Below are 18501 nucleotides of genomic sequence, written 5' to 3'. Positions count from 1 at the left end.
CCACATTTTGCTGCAATTACAGCTGCCAGTCTTTTAGGGTATGTCTCCACCAGCTTTGCACATCTAGAGACTGAAATCCTTGCCCATTCTTCTTTGCAAAACAGCTCCAGCTCAGTCAGATTAGATGGGCAGTGTTTGTGAACAGCAGTTTTCAGATCTTGCCACATATTTTCGTTTGGATTTAGATCTGGACTTTGACTGGGCCATTCTAACACATGGATATGTTTTGTTTTAAACCATTCCATTGTTGCCCTGGCTTTATGTTTAGGGTCGTTGTCCTGCTGGAAGGTGAACCTCTCAGTCTCAAGTCTTTTGCAGACTCCAAGAGGTTTTCTTCCAAGATCGCCCTGTATTTGGCTCATCCATCTTCCCATCAACTCTGACCAGCTTCCCTGTCCCTGCTGAAGAGAAGTACCCCCAGAGCATGATGCTGCCACCACCATATTTGACAGTGGGGATGGTGTGTTCTGAGTGATGTGCATTGTTAGTTTTCCGCCACACATAGCGTTTTGCATTTTGGCCAAACAATTCCATTTTGGTCTCATCTGACCACAGCACCTTCTTCCACATGTTTGCTGTGTCCCCCACATGGCTTGTGGCAAACTGCAAACGGGACTTCTTATGCTTTTCTGTTAACAATGGCTTTCTTCTTGCCACTGTTCCATGAAGGCCACCTTTGTGCAGTGCACGACTAATAGTTGTCCTATTGGCAGATTACCCCACCTGAGCTGTAGTCACCATGGGCCTCTTGACTGCATTTTTGATCAGCGCTCTCCTTGTTCGGCCTGTGAGCTTAGACAACCGCTGAGGCCGTCACAGAGCAGCTGTATTTGTACTAACATTAGATTACACACAGGCAGGGCCGGATTACCGACCAGGCAACAAAAGCAGTCTCTTGGGGCCCCATTCAGAGTCAAAGGGGCCCCATCAGCACATAAACCAGCCCTCGCCATCCTGTCAGCGGTGGCTGGATGGTATAATGGTTAAAGGGACTCTGAGCAGTGCAGTAACTCGATTCAGCACAATGCAATAAAATGTAAGGAACCCAGGGGGATATAATTACAAACATCATGCTGGTAGGTGTGAGGATGTAATTAATTAGTTGTGGGTATGCTAAAAAGGCATACCCACAGGCACTGCTCGGTGTCCCTTTCAGGGCTCTGCCTCTGACACAGGAGACCAGGGTTCGAATCTCGGCTCTGCCTGTTCAGTAAGCCAGCACCTATTCAGTAGGAGACTTTAGGCAAGTCTCTCTAACACTGTTACTGCCTATAGACATACCTCCCAACATTTGAAGATGTGAAAGAGGGACACTTAAGCCACGCCCCCTGTGCGGCCTTAAGCCACACCCCTGCTTTTGCAGGAGGGTGACAATGGGAGTAATGAGTTTGCGGAGGAGGGTGCCAGTGGGTGGGAGAGGGTGACACTGGGTGGAAAGGGGGGTGCAGTGGGTGGGGGAGGAAGGTGCCAGTGGGTAGGAGGAGGGTGTTAGTGGAAAGTGGAGGGTGTCAGTGGGCAGAGAGGAGGGTGACGCTGGGTGGGAAGGAGGGTGCCAGTGGGTAGGAGGAGGGTGTCAGTGGGTAGGAGAAGGGTGACACTGGGTGGGGAGGAGGGTAGCTGTGGGTGGAAAGGAGGGTGACACTGGGTGGGGAGGAGGGTGCCAGTGGGTAGGAGGAGGGTGCCAGTGGGTAGGAGGAGGGTGACACTGGGTAGGAGGAGGGTGACACTGGGTGGGGAGGAGGGTGCCGCTGGGTGGGGGAGAAAGGTGCCAGTGGGTAGGAGGAGGGTGTCAGTCAGCAAAGAAGAGGGTGCCAGTGGGTAGGAGGAGGGTGTCGGTCAGCAAAGAAGAGGGTGCCAGTGGGTGGGGAGGAGAGTGCTGGTGGGTGGGGAGGAGGGTGCTGGTGGGTAGGGGGGTCGTCAGTGGAGGGGGGGGGAGAGAATGCCAGTGCAGTAACTATGGAAAGATGAAAGATGCATATCATTTTAAAGCTCTCTTTCTCCTCTATGCCTTTTAGTTTTCGCTATTTTCGCAATTGAAATCACGGCCACTGCAATTTCGATCGCGAAAATAACGAAAACTAAAAGGCGTAGGGTGGCAGTTTATCTACCATTGGAAAGAGGAGAAAGAGAGCTTCAAAATGATATGCATCTTTCCATAGTTACATTGTATTACACGGGATGACTTTTCTTCAAAGTCGGAGAATGCCCGTGGGTGGGGAGGAGATTGCCTTGGGGAGAGAAGACAGAAAAGAAATGATCGAGGCGCCAGCCGCGCTAATAAAGGATGCGGGAGCCTGCTTTATTCCTCCCTCCCTTCCTCTGAATGCCTCCACCTGCTGTGAATGTGTGTCCCCCCTGTAGGCAGTATGTGCGGAGCGGAGCGGTAGGTCCTCTTACCGCAATCCATGCACACCGCCAACTGGTCTCTACTTCCTGTGATGTCATGGTAAACAGGAAGCAGGAGACTCTAGTTGCCAGTGCGCATGGATTGCGGTAAGAGGACCTACCGCTCCGCTCTGCACACACTGCCTACAGGGGGACACACACATTCACAGCAGGTTGAGGCATTCAGAGGAAGGGAGGGAGGAATAACGCAGGCTCCCGCATCCCTTATTAGCGCGGCTAGCACCTCGATCATTTCTTTTCTGTCTTCTCTCCCCAGCCGGCCGGGAGTTAAGGGGGGCTTCCCGGGATAGCGGGAAGGCCCCCCCAAATCGGGAGAATCCCGACCAATCCGGGACGGTTGGGGGGTATGCCTATAGGGCGCGTCCTAGTGGCTGCAGCTCTGGCGCTTTAAGTCCGCCAGGAGAAAAGCGCGACATAAATGTTATTTGTCTTGTCCTGTCAAATCATGCCGTGCGCTGCTGATTGTCTTCAGAGCCAGGCTGTCCTCCTAGGTCCCCCTCCTGCTACTGTGCGCTCTGCCGCTGCCCACTCCTCCCTCCCTTCCCACAGAGAACCAAAGCTGCAGCAAGAATGATAGCAGCAGATGGCAAACACTCACTCCCCTATCCATGTTCCAAGCGATAGAGATCCCGTCATCTGAAACCCATCTATCTCTTCTACAGTGCAGCAGCTCACTCTAAACTTCCTGATTCTCAGATCAGACAGGAAGTAGGAAGTAGTAATAGTAGTAGTAACAGATTGGCAGCACTCTAGAGGAGACAGATGGGCTCCGGATGACGAGACTTCTATTGCTGGGATCGCAATAGGTGAATGTGAGTCATCTGGTGCTGTCATTCTCCCCCGCTGCGGCTGCCTTCTCTGCTGGACTATCGTATTCACTGGGATGGAGGCTGCATGGTGGCTGTCTAGTGGTGGGGGTGGTTATGTAATTCTGTTTGGGGAATGGCTTCCGGTTTGGCGGTGTCCAGAGCTTTCTGCTATTGCCAGGCTGGAGATGCAGGGGGAAAGTGCTGCTGCTGTGATATCTGGCGCCCTCTTCACAGAGGTGCCCCAGCCCCTGAGTGCAAATGTCCCAGCCATTCATCTCTCACTCTGCATTTTGCCGCTGCTATTCCCTGCATTGTGCACACACAGAGGAAAGCGGGCTGTTGCCCATAGCAACCAGTAGCTCGGCTGCCCCGGTGTGTGCGGCATGTTGCTGCGCAGCTGCATCTTCTGCATCTTCTGATTCTATTACGACATGATGGGGGGACCCAAATCAGTTACTTTGCTTAGGGCCCCATTTAGCCTTAATCCGGCTCTGCACACAGGTGCACTCTATTTAGTCATTAGCACTCATCAGGCAACGTCTATGGGCAACTGACTGCACTCAGACCAAAGGGGGCTGAATAATTACGCACACCCCACTTTGCGGTTATTGATTTGTAAAAAATATTTGGAATCATGTATGATTTTCGTTCCACTTCTCACATGTACACCACTTTGTATTGGTCTTTCACGTGGAATTCCAATAAAATTGATTCATGTTTGTGGCAGTAGTGTGACAGTTCTCCTGCACGCGTTGATAGCCTGCAGCGTGTCGTCGGGTATCTGCGGTGCAACGCAATCACCGGCAATAGTAATTAATTAACCTGAGGGGAAAAACCCCCGGCTCCCGGCAGTTCAACGCGCCCGAGTGCGTCGGAACCGCAACATACCGAAACGCAGCGTCGCGTGTGAAAGGTAAAATTAAAGTCTATGGACTTTCATTTTACCTTGGTTAACCCAAAGAACTACCTTTGCGCTACAACGCAGTAAAGGGCTCTGGTGTGAAAGAGCCCTAAGAGGTGAAAGTTGGTAACAGACACATAACAAGAGAGGTGAAAGGCCCAGAGAAGCTGATGGCATATGGATACTTTGGGGAAATTAGGGAGTCGTAAATCATATCTCCAATCGGTCTGAAAAGAGAAACTGGAAAACCTTTTAGCTGAATAGCATTTGGGCAGCAGGCACGTCCTCTCCACACATGCAATCATGCTCATGACACACGTCCAGTCAAACACAGCAGGACAAATGTAATAAATTCAGCAACATTTTCCTTCCTAAAGATAAATTGTTAGGAGCTTTTCCTGTATTATGCCGCTGCGGTAAGGATACATTTTTCTGCTAAGCTGGCACCAAAACAAAAAGTGCCCAAGTCACCAGCACCAAAATGATGTGTGGAGAAAGAGGGAAAGAGAAATTTGGTTCAAAATAGGGACTATCATTCCAAAAGGTGGGCATATCAGGGCAGCACGGTGGCGTAGTGGTTAGCTCTCTCGCCTTGCAGCGCTGGGTCCCTGGTTCACATCCCAGCCAGGGCACTATCTGCAAAGAGTTTGTATGTTCTCTCCGTGTCTGCATGGGTTTCCTCTGGGCACTCCGGTTTCCTCCCACATTCCAAAAACATACAGATAAGTTAATTGGCTCCCTCTAAAAATTGGCCCTAGACTACAGTACTTACACTTCATAATATAGACATATGGCAATGGTAGGGATTAGATTGTGAGCTCCTTTGAGGGACAGTTAGTGACAAGATATATATATATATATACACTGTACAGCGCTGCGTAATATGTCGGCGCTATATAAAGAATAATAATAATAATATCAGAATTTCTGCAAAGGCCATATGGTGTTTGAACTTGAGCCCTTGGGTGAGAAAGAGAGGAGCCCTGCAGCCCATATTGGCTATCCTGGACTGGCTGCCGCCAGTTCGGGCTGGCCTTCAAATTATTATTATTATTATTATTTTTTGCCTGTTTCTTTCACGACTGGCCGCCAGGGGTGGACGCCAGTCGGGATAGAATTGGTAATTTTTTTTTTCTGGTCAGCCCAGACTGGCCGCCGCAATTGAGGCGGACGCCAGTCTGGGAGGGTGAGATGTGATTATTGTTTTTGATGTGATGTTCGGTGTCTGGCCGCTGCTGTGGGTGGCCGCCAGACACCTAGCGCTAGTTTTATCCTTTTTATTCTTTTCATTTTTTTCTTACTATATACTGTTGATATTCATCCCTATTAAGGGTTAGGAGCATGTACATATTTTAGTCTGAAAAGATAAGTTTAATACATGACCGGGATAGGCGATTGGATTGGAACATCTATGGCTTAGACGATTTTCGCTTCCGGGTTTTTACGCGTACGTTTTTACGCATACGAATTGAATCTAACCACATGCAGATTTTCAATGCGGATTTGACCCCTAGCCCCCTGCACACTGCGATTCCGATTTTTCCTGGATGCTATCAAAAGAAAAACGCAGCTTGCAGTACCGATTAAAAATCGGAATCGCATGTAAAATCTCGCCGACAGGGTGGTTTGTGTGAAAGTGGACTTTTGGGTTCTGGCAGTTTACAACAGCCAAGCAATGAGTTCCTTATGTGTCACCCAACATCCTCCAGCTCTATATCAACTGTGAAATCACTATGATGCAAGCTAATGAAAAAACACCAGATCACTGAAAAACACCAGATCACTGAAAAACAGTTCTGTGCTGGTACGTTGATCTGTTTGTACATAAGCGTCGCTGATTTGCGAGCTGTCACCAGGCAGGACCAACCTCCCCTCCCTCAACAAACATGGCCGCGCAGTGGGCCAGATCGCTGTCATGTGACACGTCCCCTCATCAGCAGCCTCTGAAACTGGTCCAGCTGTCACTAAGCCCCCTCCTCCTGTCACGTGCCCTGGCGGCCATCTCTCCTCCCCCTGATCCCGGTTGGAGCCCGTCCCCTGCCTGCCTGTGACCGTCTCAGCCATGATGGTGAGTATCGGAGGGGGAGGGCGGGTGAGAGGCAGCCCTGGGTGCTCTGCTGCTGACTGGGTGAAGCTGGTGGATGCAATGGTGGTTAATATACTCTGTCTTGTTGTCTTTCTGCAGCAGGAAGGCCTGGATGACGGACCCGACTTCCTGTCAGAGGAGGACAGAGCGGTGAGTGACCATCTATCGTTGTGTTGGAACCTCTGAGGGAATGTGCTCCTCTGCTGTGACTGGGGGGTTCAGGGGTCTGCAGCCAATACAGAAAGGCCAGCCATTCAGATACTGCTTGAGGAGGCCAATATTAGATGATCATTATTTTCAGTCTTCTCCCATTCATCAGAAAAACGGAGGATCTGTACTACTGTGGCATGACTGGTTTTCACCAGAAAGCCAGGAGGCTTCTGTGCTGTGGCACCAAAAAGCTAGGAGGTTTCTGTCCTGTGGCATCAGAAAGCTAGGAGGTTTTTGTCCTGTGGCATCAGAAAGCTAGGAGGTTTTTGTCCTGTGGCATCAGAAAGCTAGGAGGTTTTTGTCCTGTGGCATCAGAAAGCTAGGAGGTTTCTGTCCTGTGGCATCAGAAAGCTAGGAGGTTACTGTCCTGTGGCATCAGAAAGCTAGGAGGTTTCTGTCCTGTGGCATCAGAAAGCTAGGAGGTTTCTGTCCTGTGGCATCAGAAAGCTAGGAGGTTTCTGTCCTGTGGCATCAGAAAGCTAGGAGGCTTCTGTCCTGTGGCATCAGAAAGCTAGGACGGTCTGTACTGTGGCATCAGAAAGCTAGGACGGTCTGTACTGTGGCATCAGAAAGCTAGGACGGTCTGTACTGTGGCATCAGAAAGCTAGGACGGTCTGTACTGTGGCATCAGAAAGCTAGGAGGCTTCTGTACTGTGGCATCAGAAAGCTAGGAGGCTTCTGTACTGTGGCATCAGAAAGCTAGGAGGCTTCTGTACTGTGGCATCAGAAAGCTAGGAGGCTTCTGTACTGTGGCATCAGAAAGCTAGGAGGCTTCTGTACTGTGGCATCAGAAAGCTAGGAGGCTTCTGTACTGTGGCATCAGAAAGCTAGGAGGCTTCTGTACTGTGGCATCAGAAAGCTAGGAGGCTTCTGTACTGTGGCATCAGAAAGCTAGGAGGCTTCTGTACTGCGGCATCAGAAAGCTAGGAGGCTTCTGTACTGCGGCATCAGAAAGCTAGGAGGCTTCTGTACTGCGGCATCAGAAAGCTAGGAGGCTTCTGTACTGCGGCATCAGAAAGCTAGGAGGCTTCTGTACTGCGGCATCAGAAAGCTAGGAGGCTTCTGTACTGTGGCATCAGAAAGCTAGGAGGCTTCTGTACTGTGGCATCAGAAAGCTAGGAGGCTTCTGTACTGTGGCATCAGAAAGCTAGGAGGCTTCTGTACTGTGGCATCAGAAAGCTAGGACGGTCTGTACTGTGGCATCAGAAAGCTAGGACGGTCTGTACTGTGGCATCAGAAAGCTAGGAGGCTTCTGTACTGTGGCATCAGAAAGCTAGGAGGCTTCTGTACTGTGGCATCAGAAAGCTAGGAGGCTTCTGTACTGTGGCATCAGAAAGCTAGGAGGCTTCTGTACTGTGGCATCAGAAAGCTAGGAGGCTTCTGTACTGTGGCATCAGAAAGCTAGGAGGCTTCTGTACTGTGGCATCAGAAAGCTAGGAGGCTTCTGTACTGTGGCATCAGAAAGCTAGGAGGCTTCTGTACTGTGGCATCAGAAAGCTAGGAGGCTTCTGTACTGTGGCATCAGAAAGCTAGGAGGCTTCTGTACTGTGGCATCAGAAAGCTAGGAGGCTTCTGTACTGTGGCATCAGAAAGCTAGGAGGCTTCTGTACTGTGGCATCAGAAAGCTAGGAGGCTTCTGTACTGTGGCATCAGAAAGCTAGGAGGCTTCTGTACTGTGGCATCAGAAAGCTAGGAGGCTTCTGTACTGTGGCATCAGAAAGCTAGGAGGCTTCTGTACTGTGGCATCAGAAAGCTAGGACGGTCTGTACTGTGGCATCAGAAAGCTAGGAGGCTTCTGTACTGTGGCATCAGAAAGCTAGGACGCTTCTGTACTGTGGCATCAGAAAGCTAGGACGCTTCTGTACTGTGGCATCAGAAAGCTAGGACGGTCTGTACTGTGGCATCAGAAAGCTAGGAGGCTTCTGTACTGTGGCATCAGAAAGCTAGGAAGCTTCTGTACTGTGGCATCAGAAAGCTAGGAGGCTTCTGTACTGTGGCATCAGAAAGCTAGGAGGCTTCTGTACTGTGGCATCAGAAAGCTAGGAGGCTTCTGTACTGCGGCATCAGAAAGCTAGGAGGCTTCTGTACTGCGGCATCAGAAAGCTAGGAGGCTTCTGTACTGCGGCATCAGAAAGCTAGGAGGCTTCTGTACTGCGGCATCAGAAAGCTAGGAGGCTTCTGTACTGCGGCATCAGAAAGCTAGGAGGCTTCTGTACTGCGGCATCAGAAAGCTAGGAGGCTTCTGTACTGCGGCATCAGAAAGCTAGGAGGCTTCTGTACTGCGGCATCAGAAAGCTAGGAGGCTTCTGTACTGCGGCATCAGAAAGCTAGGAGGCTTCTGTACTGCGGCATCAGAAAGCTAGGAGGCTTCTGTACTGCGGCATCAGAAAGCTAGGAGGCTTCTGTACTGCGGCATCAGAAAGCTAGGAGGCTTCTGTACTGCGGCATCAGAAAGCTAGGAGGCTTCTGTACTGCGGCATCAGAAAGCTAGGAGGCTTCTGTACTGCGGCATCAGAAAGCTAGGAGGCTTCTGTACTGTGGCATGGCTGCTTGTTACTTCTCGTCAGAGAGGCAGGGGGATCTGCACTGTGGCCCGGCTGCTTGTCCCTGCTCACCGGAGAGGCAGGGGGATCTGCACTGTGGCCCGGCTGCTTGTCCCTGCTCATCGGAGAGGCCAGGGGGATCTGCACTGTGGCACGGCTGCTTGTCCCTGCTCATCGGAGAGGCCAGGGGGATCTGCACTGTGGCACGGCTGCTTGTCCCTGCTCATCGGAGAGGCCAGGGGGATCTGCACTGTGGCACGGCTGCTTGTCCCTGCTCATCGGAGAGGCCAGGGGGATCTGCACTGTGGCACGGCTGCTTGTCCCTGCTCATCGGAGAGGCCAGGGGGATCTGCACTGTGGCACGGCTGCTTGTCCCTGCTCATCGGAGAGGCCAGGGGGATCTGCACTGTGGCACGGCTGCTTGTCCCTGCTCATCGGAGAGGCCAGGGGGATCTGCACTGTGGCACGGCTGCTTGTCCCTGCTCATCGGAGAGGCAGGGGGATCTGCACTGTGGCACGGCTGCTTGTCCCTGCTCATCGGAGAGGCCAGGGGGATCTGCACTGTGGCACGGCTGCTGGTCCCTGCTCATCGGAGAGGCAGAAAGAACCTCACTATGCTATGGCTGCTTGTCCCTTGCCACCATCATGGCCACAAGCAGGGCATAACTTGCAACTGCCCATTTTAGGCGGGACAGACAACAAAGTCCCCCAGTCCATTCTTTAGGTTTTTTTTAGCTGGATTTTTTTTTTTTGTGCTACGAGAACTGAACAGGAGCTTTGGAATTCGTTTGCAACAGCTGACATGCGTGTGGTTACAAACACTCCCATTCGGTTGCATTGCTTTGTAATTGGAAGGCACTTGGTATTGGCACCTGGGCGGCTAATCTGCGTTAAATGTGCTGTTTTTTGCTGTCCGTGGGAAAGAGGCCTTGGAGGACAACTGTAGTGAGAGGTATATGGAGGCCACCATATTTATTTCCTTTTTAAACAATTGTAGTAGGGGAGATGAACACCCTGTAGAAAAAGTCACAGGAGACAAAAAACGGGAGCCCAGTAGTGCAATATGTCAATGACCACAATAAAAGAAAATAAATTAAAAGCACTACTCACAAAGGGAGGTTGCTTGGGGCAACCAACCACAGGAAGCAGGTGGAGACAATAAACCTGACTCCACTCGGGGTGGTCCTAGCCAGAACCGGAAGGATGGTCGCTCTCTTAGTGGAAAAAAGGGGACAGAGTCCACTGTGGGGACTCCACTGGTGGTCTGCCACCTCCCCTCGGACAGGATGTGTTCGGGGGTATACTTAGCACGTAAAAGGGAAAGAGGCGCCCTGATGTAATAAAAGCATCTAAAATCAGCTTAAAATCGAAAAGTGATATGAGGTAGCTTTTCGCGGGTCTCAGCCCGCTTCATCAGGCCAGTAAAAGTGCCAAATAGAAAAGATCATCTAGCATAGGGAGCCTCCCTATGCTAGATGATCTTTTCTATTTGGCACTTTTACTGGGCTCCCTATGCTAGATGATCTTTTCTATTTGGCACTTTTACTGGCCTGATGAAGCGGGCTGAGACCCGCGAAACGCGTTGCCTGTGCTAATAAAAATCCCTTGTATTAACTACAGAGGTTTCGTCATTGAGGTAAGCTACCTCATATTACTTTTCGATTTTAAGCTGATTTTAGATGCTTTTATTACATCAGGGCGCCTCTTTCCCTTTTACGTCCTTTTTAAACAATACCAGTTGCCTGGCCTCCCTGCTGATCTATTTGACTGTAGTGTAGTGTCTGGATCACAACCCTGCAACAAGCATGCAGCTAATCTTGTCAGATCTGGCAATAATATCAGAAACACCTGATCAGCTGCATGCTTGTTCAGGGTATATGGCTGGAAGTATTAGAGGCAGAGGATCAGCAGGACAGCCGGGCAAATGGTATTGTTAAAAGGAAATAAATATGGCAGCCACCATATCTCTCTCACTTCCATTGTCCTTTAACTAAAATTAAGATACTATTTGTGACAGATTTGAATGCTTGCCATCACCATTGTTGTGTTCAGACACAGGTCTGGTTTCCTTGAGCCACACCACTTTCCAGCACTTAAAATGTCTGGAATTCTCTCAGCTGACAAATTTCTTACTGTGCTCTGTTAATAAGTGAGCCTTTCCGAATGCATTAAGATGTTTACACTCTGTTTATTAGCCATTAAAACATCCACTGTGGAAAGCCAGTGCCCTGGAACATGAATGTTGCCCTCCTCTGGGGACCAAGCATCACTGGTTTAGTTTAAGACTACTTGCACACCAAGACGTTGCGTTAGGTGCTACGTTAAGGTCGCATAACATGCACCTAACGCAAGGCCTGGTGCTCTTCGATGTGGACGTCAGAGTGAGCTGCGTTGTGCAGCTCACTCTGGCGTCCGTGATGCGTACTCTGGGACGCATGCGGCATCACGTGGTCCCGCCGGCCAATCGCCGCACAGAGCGGCCGCACCAGGAAGTAAACACTGCACGTCACAGTTCTCCCCTCCTCCCCAACATGACTGAGCATGTGCAAACAGTCTAACGCGGCTTAAGCCGCTGTTACGCCGTAGCATGCTGCACTTTCGGAAGAACGTGCAGCGTTAAATGTAACGCAACGTGGACAGTGTGAACAGCCCACTTGTGTTACACTGCTGTGCGTTGGGGGAGCGTTACAGGCTGCACTAACGTGCTCCTGTAATGTCCCTGTGTGTAAGCAGCCTAAATGGAGATAGGTAGGTAGATGTGTGTGTGTGTGTGAATAAGTATTATAAAAATTCCAAACAAATATAAAATTGCTGCATTTGATTGATCTGATACAATCTTCTTTTGCTTAAAATTAGCATAGCATTTGCTTCAACTTGGATTTCCAAACGACTATCCCTAATGAAGATTGAAAGTCACTATTAGGCTGGGTTCACATTGGGCCACAGCCACACCATTGTGTGATGCGCTGTGTCTGTTGATTTACGGTGTAAATAGCATTGCTATTGTATGATGTCCGATTACGTGCGGTTGGTGTAAAAGTTATGCAGTTTTGCAGGACTGCATTTTGTGTTTTGTCGGAAGGGCTGGGCTCCCGAGTAGCTGCAGATAGGACGACCCCCCCCCCCCCCCCCTTGCTTTACACCCAAGATTTGGATGTCAAAAAGTCAGCCTATCCATCTGCAGTGATATATAGCGCATTAAGATAAATGCAGGAAACTCCTTTGGTATTCATCTTAGTGTCTGTAGTGCACATAAAACTACTTGGTAGAGTGGTTGCACTTCATGCCAATTTGGAATAGTCCAATTCAAGCCGCATACAAATTACATTAAATATACATGCAGGCCGTAATTATTAGCATCTCACTAACCATCTCTATTAGTGATCCTATCATGTGTGAGAGTAGCAAGCTGACTTGTGTGTGGTTTAGGAAATGATTGAAACTGAATGTTTGTTCTGGAAACCACAGTTTGGAACTTGGTGAAATACGTTCTCTGCTGGGTGCAATCTGCAAGCAGACTCAGTCTTTCCAAAGCACAGTCTAATCTGGCCATCCCTGCAATGTCCAAAACCTTGTGTTTGTGGGTGGAGCTATGGTATGTGGGTGTTGTCCTATGAAATGTCCCTTTAGTGCAAGGGTCTCAAACTCGCGGCCCTCGATACAATATTTTGTGCCCCTCGCCAGCAAAAGCTTCCTTATAGTTCGCTTCAGTGCTCCCAAGTAATCCGCTGCATCCCCGCCGCTAAACGAGGGCTGCAGAGCCACCAAATCGCCCGGGGGGCAATCCGCCGGCATTTCCTGGAAGGCCCTCCTGACGTCAATCACCGCATGGATCGCCTCTCCCCGCCCCTCTCTGTGAAGGAAGAGTGAGAGAGGCGGCGATGCGCCGTGATTGTGAAATTCCTTATGCGGCCCAGCCTCATCCTGACTTTGCCTCCTGCGGCCCCCAGGTAAATTGAGTTTGAGACCCCTGCTTTAGTGCCAGACACGACACCTGTCTCAGATTGTGGAAAGAGACTGTGAACATGTACCCATACACTTATAGATTTGCAGCAGATTCGACCATGTCGATTTTGAGCCAATTTGATCACAGCGGTCGAATCTGCCATATATCGATGGCAGAAATCGACCAGTGTATGGGCTGCTTAAGAAATTCTTCAGTGTTACAATACACCTTAAGAATTTTCATTTACAATTGACCAAAAAATTGCTTCTTGTCGATTGTTACCAAAAACTGCTCTGTTTTGTGTACAACTCGATCATAAATATTGCGTTGAAAGATCACGTGATGAAAATATTGTACTGAGAGACACTGAAGCGAAAAAAAAATTATGATGAATTAGTTGTGTAGTACAGATTACTAGTACATTAGTAGCAAAGAAAATATTCTCATATTTTCATTGTTTTATAACATTGCATCCTTCTCTAATATTTTCAGTTTACACACTACTCAGCATTCTGAATGATTTTACAGAGCAGGCTAGTGAACTTTTGAACTATCCTCTGCAGAGAAAAAGAAAATACAGTGACTGACAGTTGAGATAACAAGCTTCAGAAGACAGAGCTCTCTGTGACTTTGAAAGTCAGTGGCTCTTTTGCATAGATAACTGGAGTTTCTTAACTGTTCCTGTACTGGAAACAATATTACACTTATGAGGTCTGTTCCTAATGCTTTATTTCATAGCTGTACTACACACACACACACACACACACACACACAAAATATATAATATATATATATATATATATATATATATTATATATATATATATATATATCTCTATCTATCTCTATCTATATCTATCTCTTCAGTGTCTCTTTAATGGCCACCTTTAGACTGAAGCTCCATACACATGGTGGGGGGGTTCTCCGGGGAATCGGTCACCCAGGAGTGATCGCTACGTGATTTCTTGAACTGTGGAGTCTGTACGAAAATCCTCCAACTCCTCCGTTTATGAAACCACTGACTCTGACTCCAGGTACCCAAAATTGCTCCTACCCCTTGACTCAGACTCCACAGCCCTGCTTGAGCACGACTGACAGTGTACAGACCTGTCATCAGGCTCCAGAGAAGCAACGTTTCTGTTATGCGGAGGGAGTATAGCTGGCATGTGACGGAGCAATTCCCATGGAAGTGGGCAGAACAATGCGATCAAAGGGTGCTTGGGGGCCAGGAATTACTACAGTTCGGGAAAAATCATGTTGCAAGAGCAGCGCACTAATAGAAACAGCCCAACGCGGTTTCCATTAGCTTGAAGCGTACCTAGCATTTTGCTGTCCTCATCACATTCACATTGCAAAACACGTCGTGGAAAACAGAACTCGGGGATGTTTTACACTACAAGTAAAATGCAATTTTACATATTTTTTTTTATTTTTTTTTTTACTGGCAGCTAAGGACATGGGAAGATATGCTGCATGCAGAACGTTTGCGATCAGTCAAACCCTGATCACTATCAGTACCCACCGGTATAAAGCATGCTCTGCGAATTCTGCTATGTTTACCTCATGGTTTACGTCTTTCTAGATAAGGCAAACTGATTGCAAAACGCAGTGTTACCCCTTCAGTGGCCCCATGCTTCATACTGGTTTGGTACTCGGTGTTGAATCCAAAAGATCAGTATGACAGCCAGGGAACATGCATTTCTTAAAAGGAAATAGAAATCAGCCCAAAACTCCACCCAACATTTTCCAGCAATTTGTTACAAAAGTCTCTTACAAATAATTTTGATAAAGTACATTCATTGTGACCCCTTTTTCTTCATTGACATAACCATGTCCATCCCCTCCCAGTATCAGTTATTTCAGTCTTGCAGTTCTCATGTTGTCTGTGCCCAAATGCAGAGACTCCCCGTCATGTAACTGAAATTTTGTTTCACATTATTACACAAAAGACTCTGGCTGCACCAAATGTTTTTTAAGTCTGTGACACATGGAGGGAGCAATAATTGAAACCTGCAGGAGGAAGTTCTTACTGAGAATCTACTTAAAGCAGGGGTCTCCAACCATTCTCTGCCCGGTAACTACTTTCCAGTCATGCGGGCACATGGAAAACCATTGAGCCCCAAAACAAGTTCACACGGACATAGATATTCCCCCAGGTTAGGTAGCTGGCCTGGATGTGCTGCCAGTGCTATGTAGCCCTCTTACCAGGTTAGGTAGCTAGATGTGCTCCTAAACAGCCCTACCACCGGTCCCTGGGTCTGGCCTCTTCAATTTTTAATCTCGAATTTATTTTTTAGCAAAGCAACATGCAGCATAGTGTCAACAGGTGGTGCTGTCCTCTCATTACAGTGTCAGCTCCTAATGTGGGTCACCATTGGGGCCATACAGAGGATAAAGGAGCACAGTTAAACAGAACGGCTAGGTTGAATTGTTCTTCGGACAAGCTCGGTTACAAAATCATATAGCAGAGTGAAGCAACTGGACCCAACATGGGCATCCTCTGGTCCTTCGTTGCTGCTTGTGGACCCTCCAAAGATTACCATTCTGCCGGTAGTCTGATCGGGCCTGTGCTCCTCCTTCGATCATGTGCACAGCCACGCCTGCGCCACAAGCCTAGAGAAGCCAATGTTGCACGCTTGCGCGTCTGCAGCACGGCCATACATGTGCAAGAAAAGGAGCGCAGCCCCAATCAGTTAGGAAGTCCCGGGCAGTTGCGAAGTACCAGGGGACAGCCAATAGAGCTGCCAAGTAAACATGAAGCTGAGCTCCGAGCACCAGAATGGGTCTTAAACCGAAGCTTTGGCTCGGGGTTTCTACAAGCATAGACCCAGCACATACTGTAGCTCAGCACTGGGCAAACTATGGCCTATTGGCCGTATCCAGCCCTTATGTGCCGTGAATCTGGCCCGCCTCTGAACGGCCAGATTGCGCTCCTCCCTCCCTGCAGAGTTGTAAGTGGGCATTAATGAGGTTAACTTGCCTAATTGCTACTTCCAGCGCCTAGTATCGTGTGTCACATGACGCCGCTGTAGCAATGGAGACCCGAGGCTGGAGCAGCAATTATGTGAGTTAACCCTCTTGTTAATGTCCACTCGCAACTCTACAGGGAGGGAAGACCAGAGGAGAAGAATGTGGCCCGGGCCACTTAGTTTGCCCAGCCCTGCTGTAGCTTGTTTGCTATTACTATGAATTTATGAGTGCTATTCACTATTACTATGAATTTAAAGTATACCATAACCAAAAACATAAGGAGAAGCGGGGGGGGGGGCATGTTTGGGGAGCTGTCCTGATGTCCACCGCTCCCTCCCCCACCCCCGTTCTCCTCTGGCCCCCCCCCCCCCCCCCTTTCCTACTCAAGCCCCCCTCTCCCGGCACCCTTTTCCAAGTCACTGGAGTCGGGCTTTACTGCATCTGCGCTGGCTTTACTGCGTGCCTTCTACAGTGCACGAGTGCTCTGCTCATGACATAATCGTGACATCATGCGCAGAGCGCTCCGGGCTGCAGTCGCGCACTGTAGGATGCGTGCAGCTGGGCCAGCACAGGTGCAGTGAAAGGAGAGGGGCTGAAGAGAATGGGGGGGGAGACATCAGGGCAGCTCACCAGACATGCCTGCTTCCCCCCCCCCCCCCATTTTGCTTTATGTTTTCAGCTATGATATCCTTTAAACACAGCGTAACAGTTTATGCTACACATACTGGAGCCAATATGCTTGTATCTACAAAACAAAAATACAAAACGTGTTGTTTTTTTTTTTTTTTTGGTCAGCGCCACAGTTTATTTCATGATGAACCTTATCTCAGCTAAAACGCAGCTAGGAGTGTTAAAGTTTGTTGCCAGCCAATGCATCTTTTGTTGAAAAGAGCCCTAATGGCTTTTACTCTGTAAAGCTAGTTGGGAGTTCCAGCATAATTTGTACTCCAGAAACGCATCATTGTTGCCATGATAACAAAGAGCTTGCTTTCAGTTCGGTAAATTCTTAGCAGCCTGAAAATTTAAATGAAAAGATCAATTTAATAAGGCTTAGTGCCGTGAACATACTGAGAACGCGTATATTCAAACAAAGCCTGTACAGACAGTTATTTTCATGTACAAACTGCTCGAGGCAGGTAATTTTGGTGCACCCTCTTCCCCACGCTGCGCTTGACTGGATCGCCGTCATAAACATAAAGGCTTTGATTCATAAAGCATTACCGCATTTGGTAATGTAGAAAACTGCTGACTTTACCAAGCACTTAGGAAAATGTCAATTCATAAACCCTGTTACCGCATGAAAAGCTGAAATTACAGAGCAGTGAGGTAAATTACCGACTTGTGCGGTAATTACCTCAACATCTGTCAGTCAATGTCAGCCAATGTCAATTCATAGAAACTAGAACATGCAGTAATACCCACAGTAGTCACTGTGGGCACCTCTGGTGTGGTCTTAACAATGCAAAGTCTTTGTGAGTCTGTGCTGGGAGCTGTGACTCGCAGAGACAGCTGCTGACTGATAGGAGCAGAGAGCCAATAGAAACAGCCCCTGTCTCCTGATCAGGCTTCTCCAGCAGGACAAAACTTTTCTAGCCCCAGAAAGCCAGCCAGCAGAGAATCGGAACAAAACAGATTTCCCCCCAGAAACCCTAATCTACACGCGTAGATGCGGCCGCGATGTTCCTTATCAATCGAGCCGCTGGTGCGGCTCGATAAGATCCAACAGGATGGATCTCCGCACCGCCGATTCCCTGCTCGCTCCCCGCAAGGGGACAAGCGGCGCGGGGACGAGCGGGAATCGAGCGGGTATTGATTCCGGCACGGGGACGCGGAAGAAGCAATCCGGCGGCTAATCGAGCCGCCGGATCGCTGCCTCATCTACACGTGTAGATGAGGCTTTAAAGGGATACTGTAGGGGGGTCGGGGGAAAATGAGTTGAACTTACCCGGGACTTCTAATGGTCCCCCGCAGACATCCTGTGTTGGCGCAGCCACTCACCGATGCTCCGGCCCCGCCTCCAGTTCACTTTTGGAATTTCTGACTTCAAAGTCAGAAAACCACTGCGCCTGCACGCCCGTGTCCTCGCTCCCGCTGATGTCACCAGGAGTGTACTACGCAGACACAGACCATACTGGGCCTGCGCTGTGCGCTCTTGATGACATCAGCGGGATCGAGGACACGGCAACGCAGGCGCAGTGGTTTTCAGACTTTAAAGTCTGAAATTCCAGAAGTGAACCAGAGGCGGGGCCAGAGCATCGGTGAGTGGCTGCGCCAACACAGGATGTCTGCGGGGACCGTTAGAAGCCCCGGGTAAGTTTAACTCATTTTCCCCTGACCCCCTACAGTATCCCTTTAAGCAGTGTAACCCATTCAGTTCCTGTTTGAATATGCGGAGGAACTAGTGGGTAAAATCACTTAAGTATGACATATGTAAAGACTAAAGTCTCGAAGTTCATCTAAGGTGTGGCAGTTAAAATGTTAAGACTCATTCAGAACGAGCAGAGGCAGTACAACAAACGTGCATTCTAAAGGGATGTCGAGGATGCCTCTTACTATTGTAATTCCCTCACTGCATGTGACAAAAGACAGACAACTCCGCACTTCTGTTACCGCTCAATGGGCTTTGGTAAT

The 18501-nt window shown here is 49.0% G+C and overlaps 1 protein-coding gene across 1 annotated transcript in view; it reads left to right on the top strand.

Annotated features, from left to right (window-relative positions):
* The first annotated feature begins 6068 nt into the window (after positions 1 to 6068).
* The window catches only part of SNX6 (sorting nexin 6), a 62849-nt gene continuing 50416 nt past the window's right edge, over positions 6069 to 18501 (top strand). Inside the window, exons 1-2 of the mRNA XM_068251912.1 lie at positions 6069 to 6184; positions 6302 to 6352. Of these exons, the coding sequence (XP_068108013.1) occupies positions 6179 to 6184; positions 6302 to 6352 (57 nt within the window). The 5' untranslated portion in view covers positions 6069 to 6178. The remainder of the gene's footprint in view (positions 6185 to 6301; positions 6353 to 18501) is intronic.

This window comes from Hyperolius riggenbachi, chromosome 9 (genome assembly GCF_040937935.1).
Source record: "Hyperolius riggenbachi isolate aHypRig1 chromosome 9, aHypRig1.pri, whole genome shotgun sequence".
NCBI classification, from domain to species: Eukaryota; Metazoa; Chordata; class Amphibia; order Anura; family Hyperoliidae; genus Hyperolius; species Hyperolius riggenbachi.
Note: the sequence above shows the minus strand (reverse complement) of the source record. Positions and strands in the feature narration are given on the sequence as shown.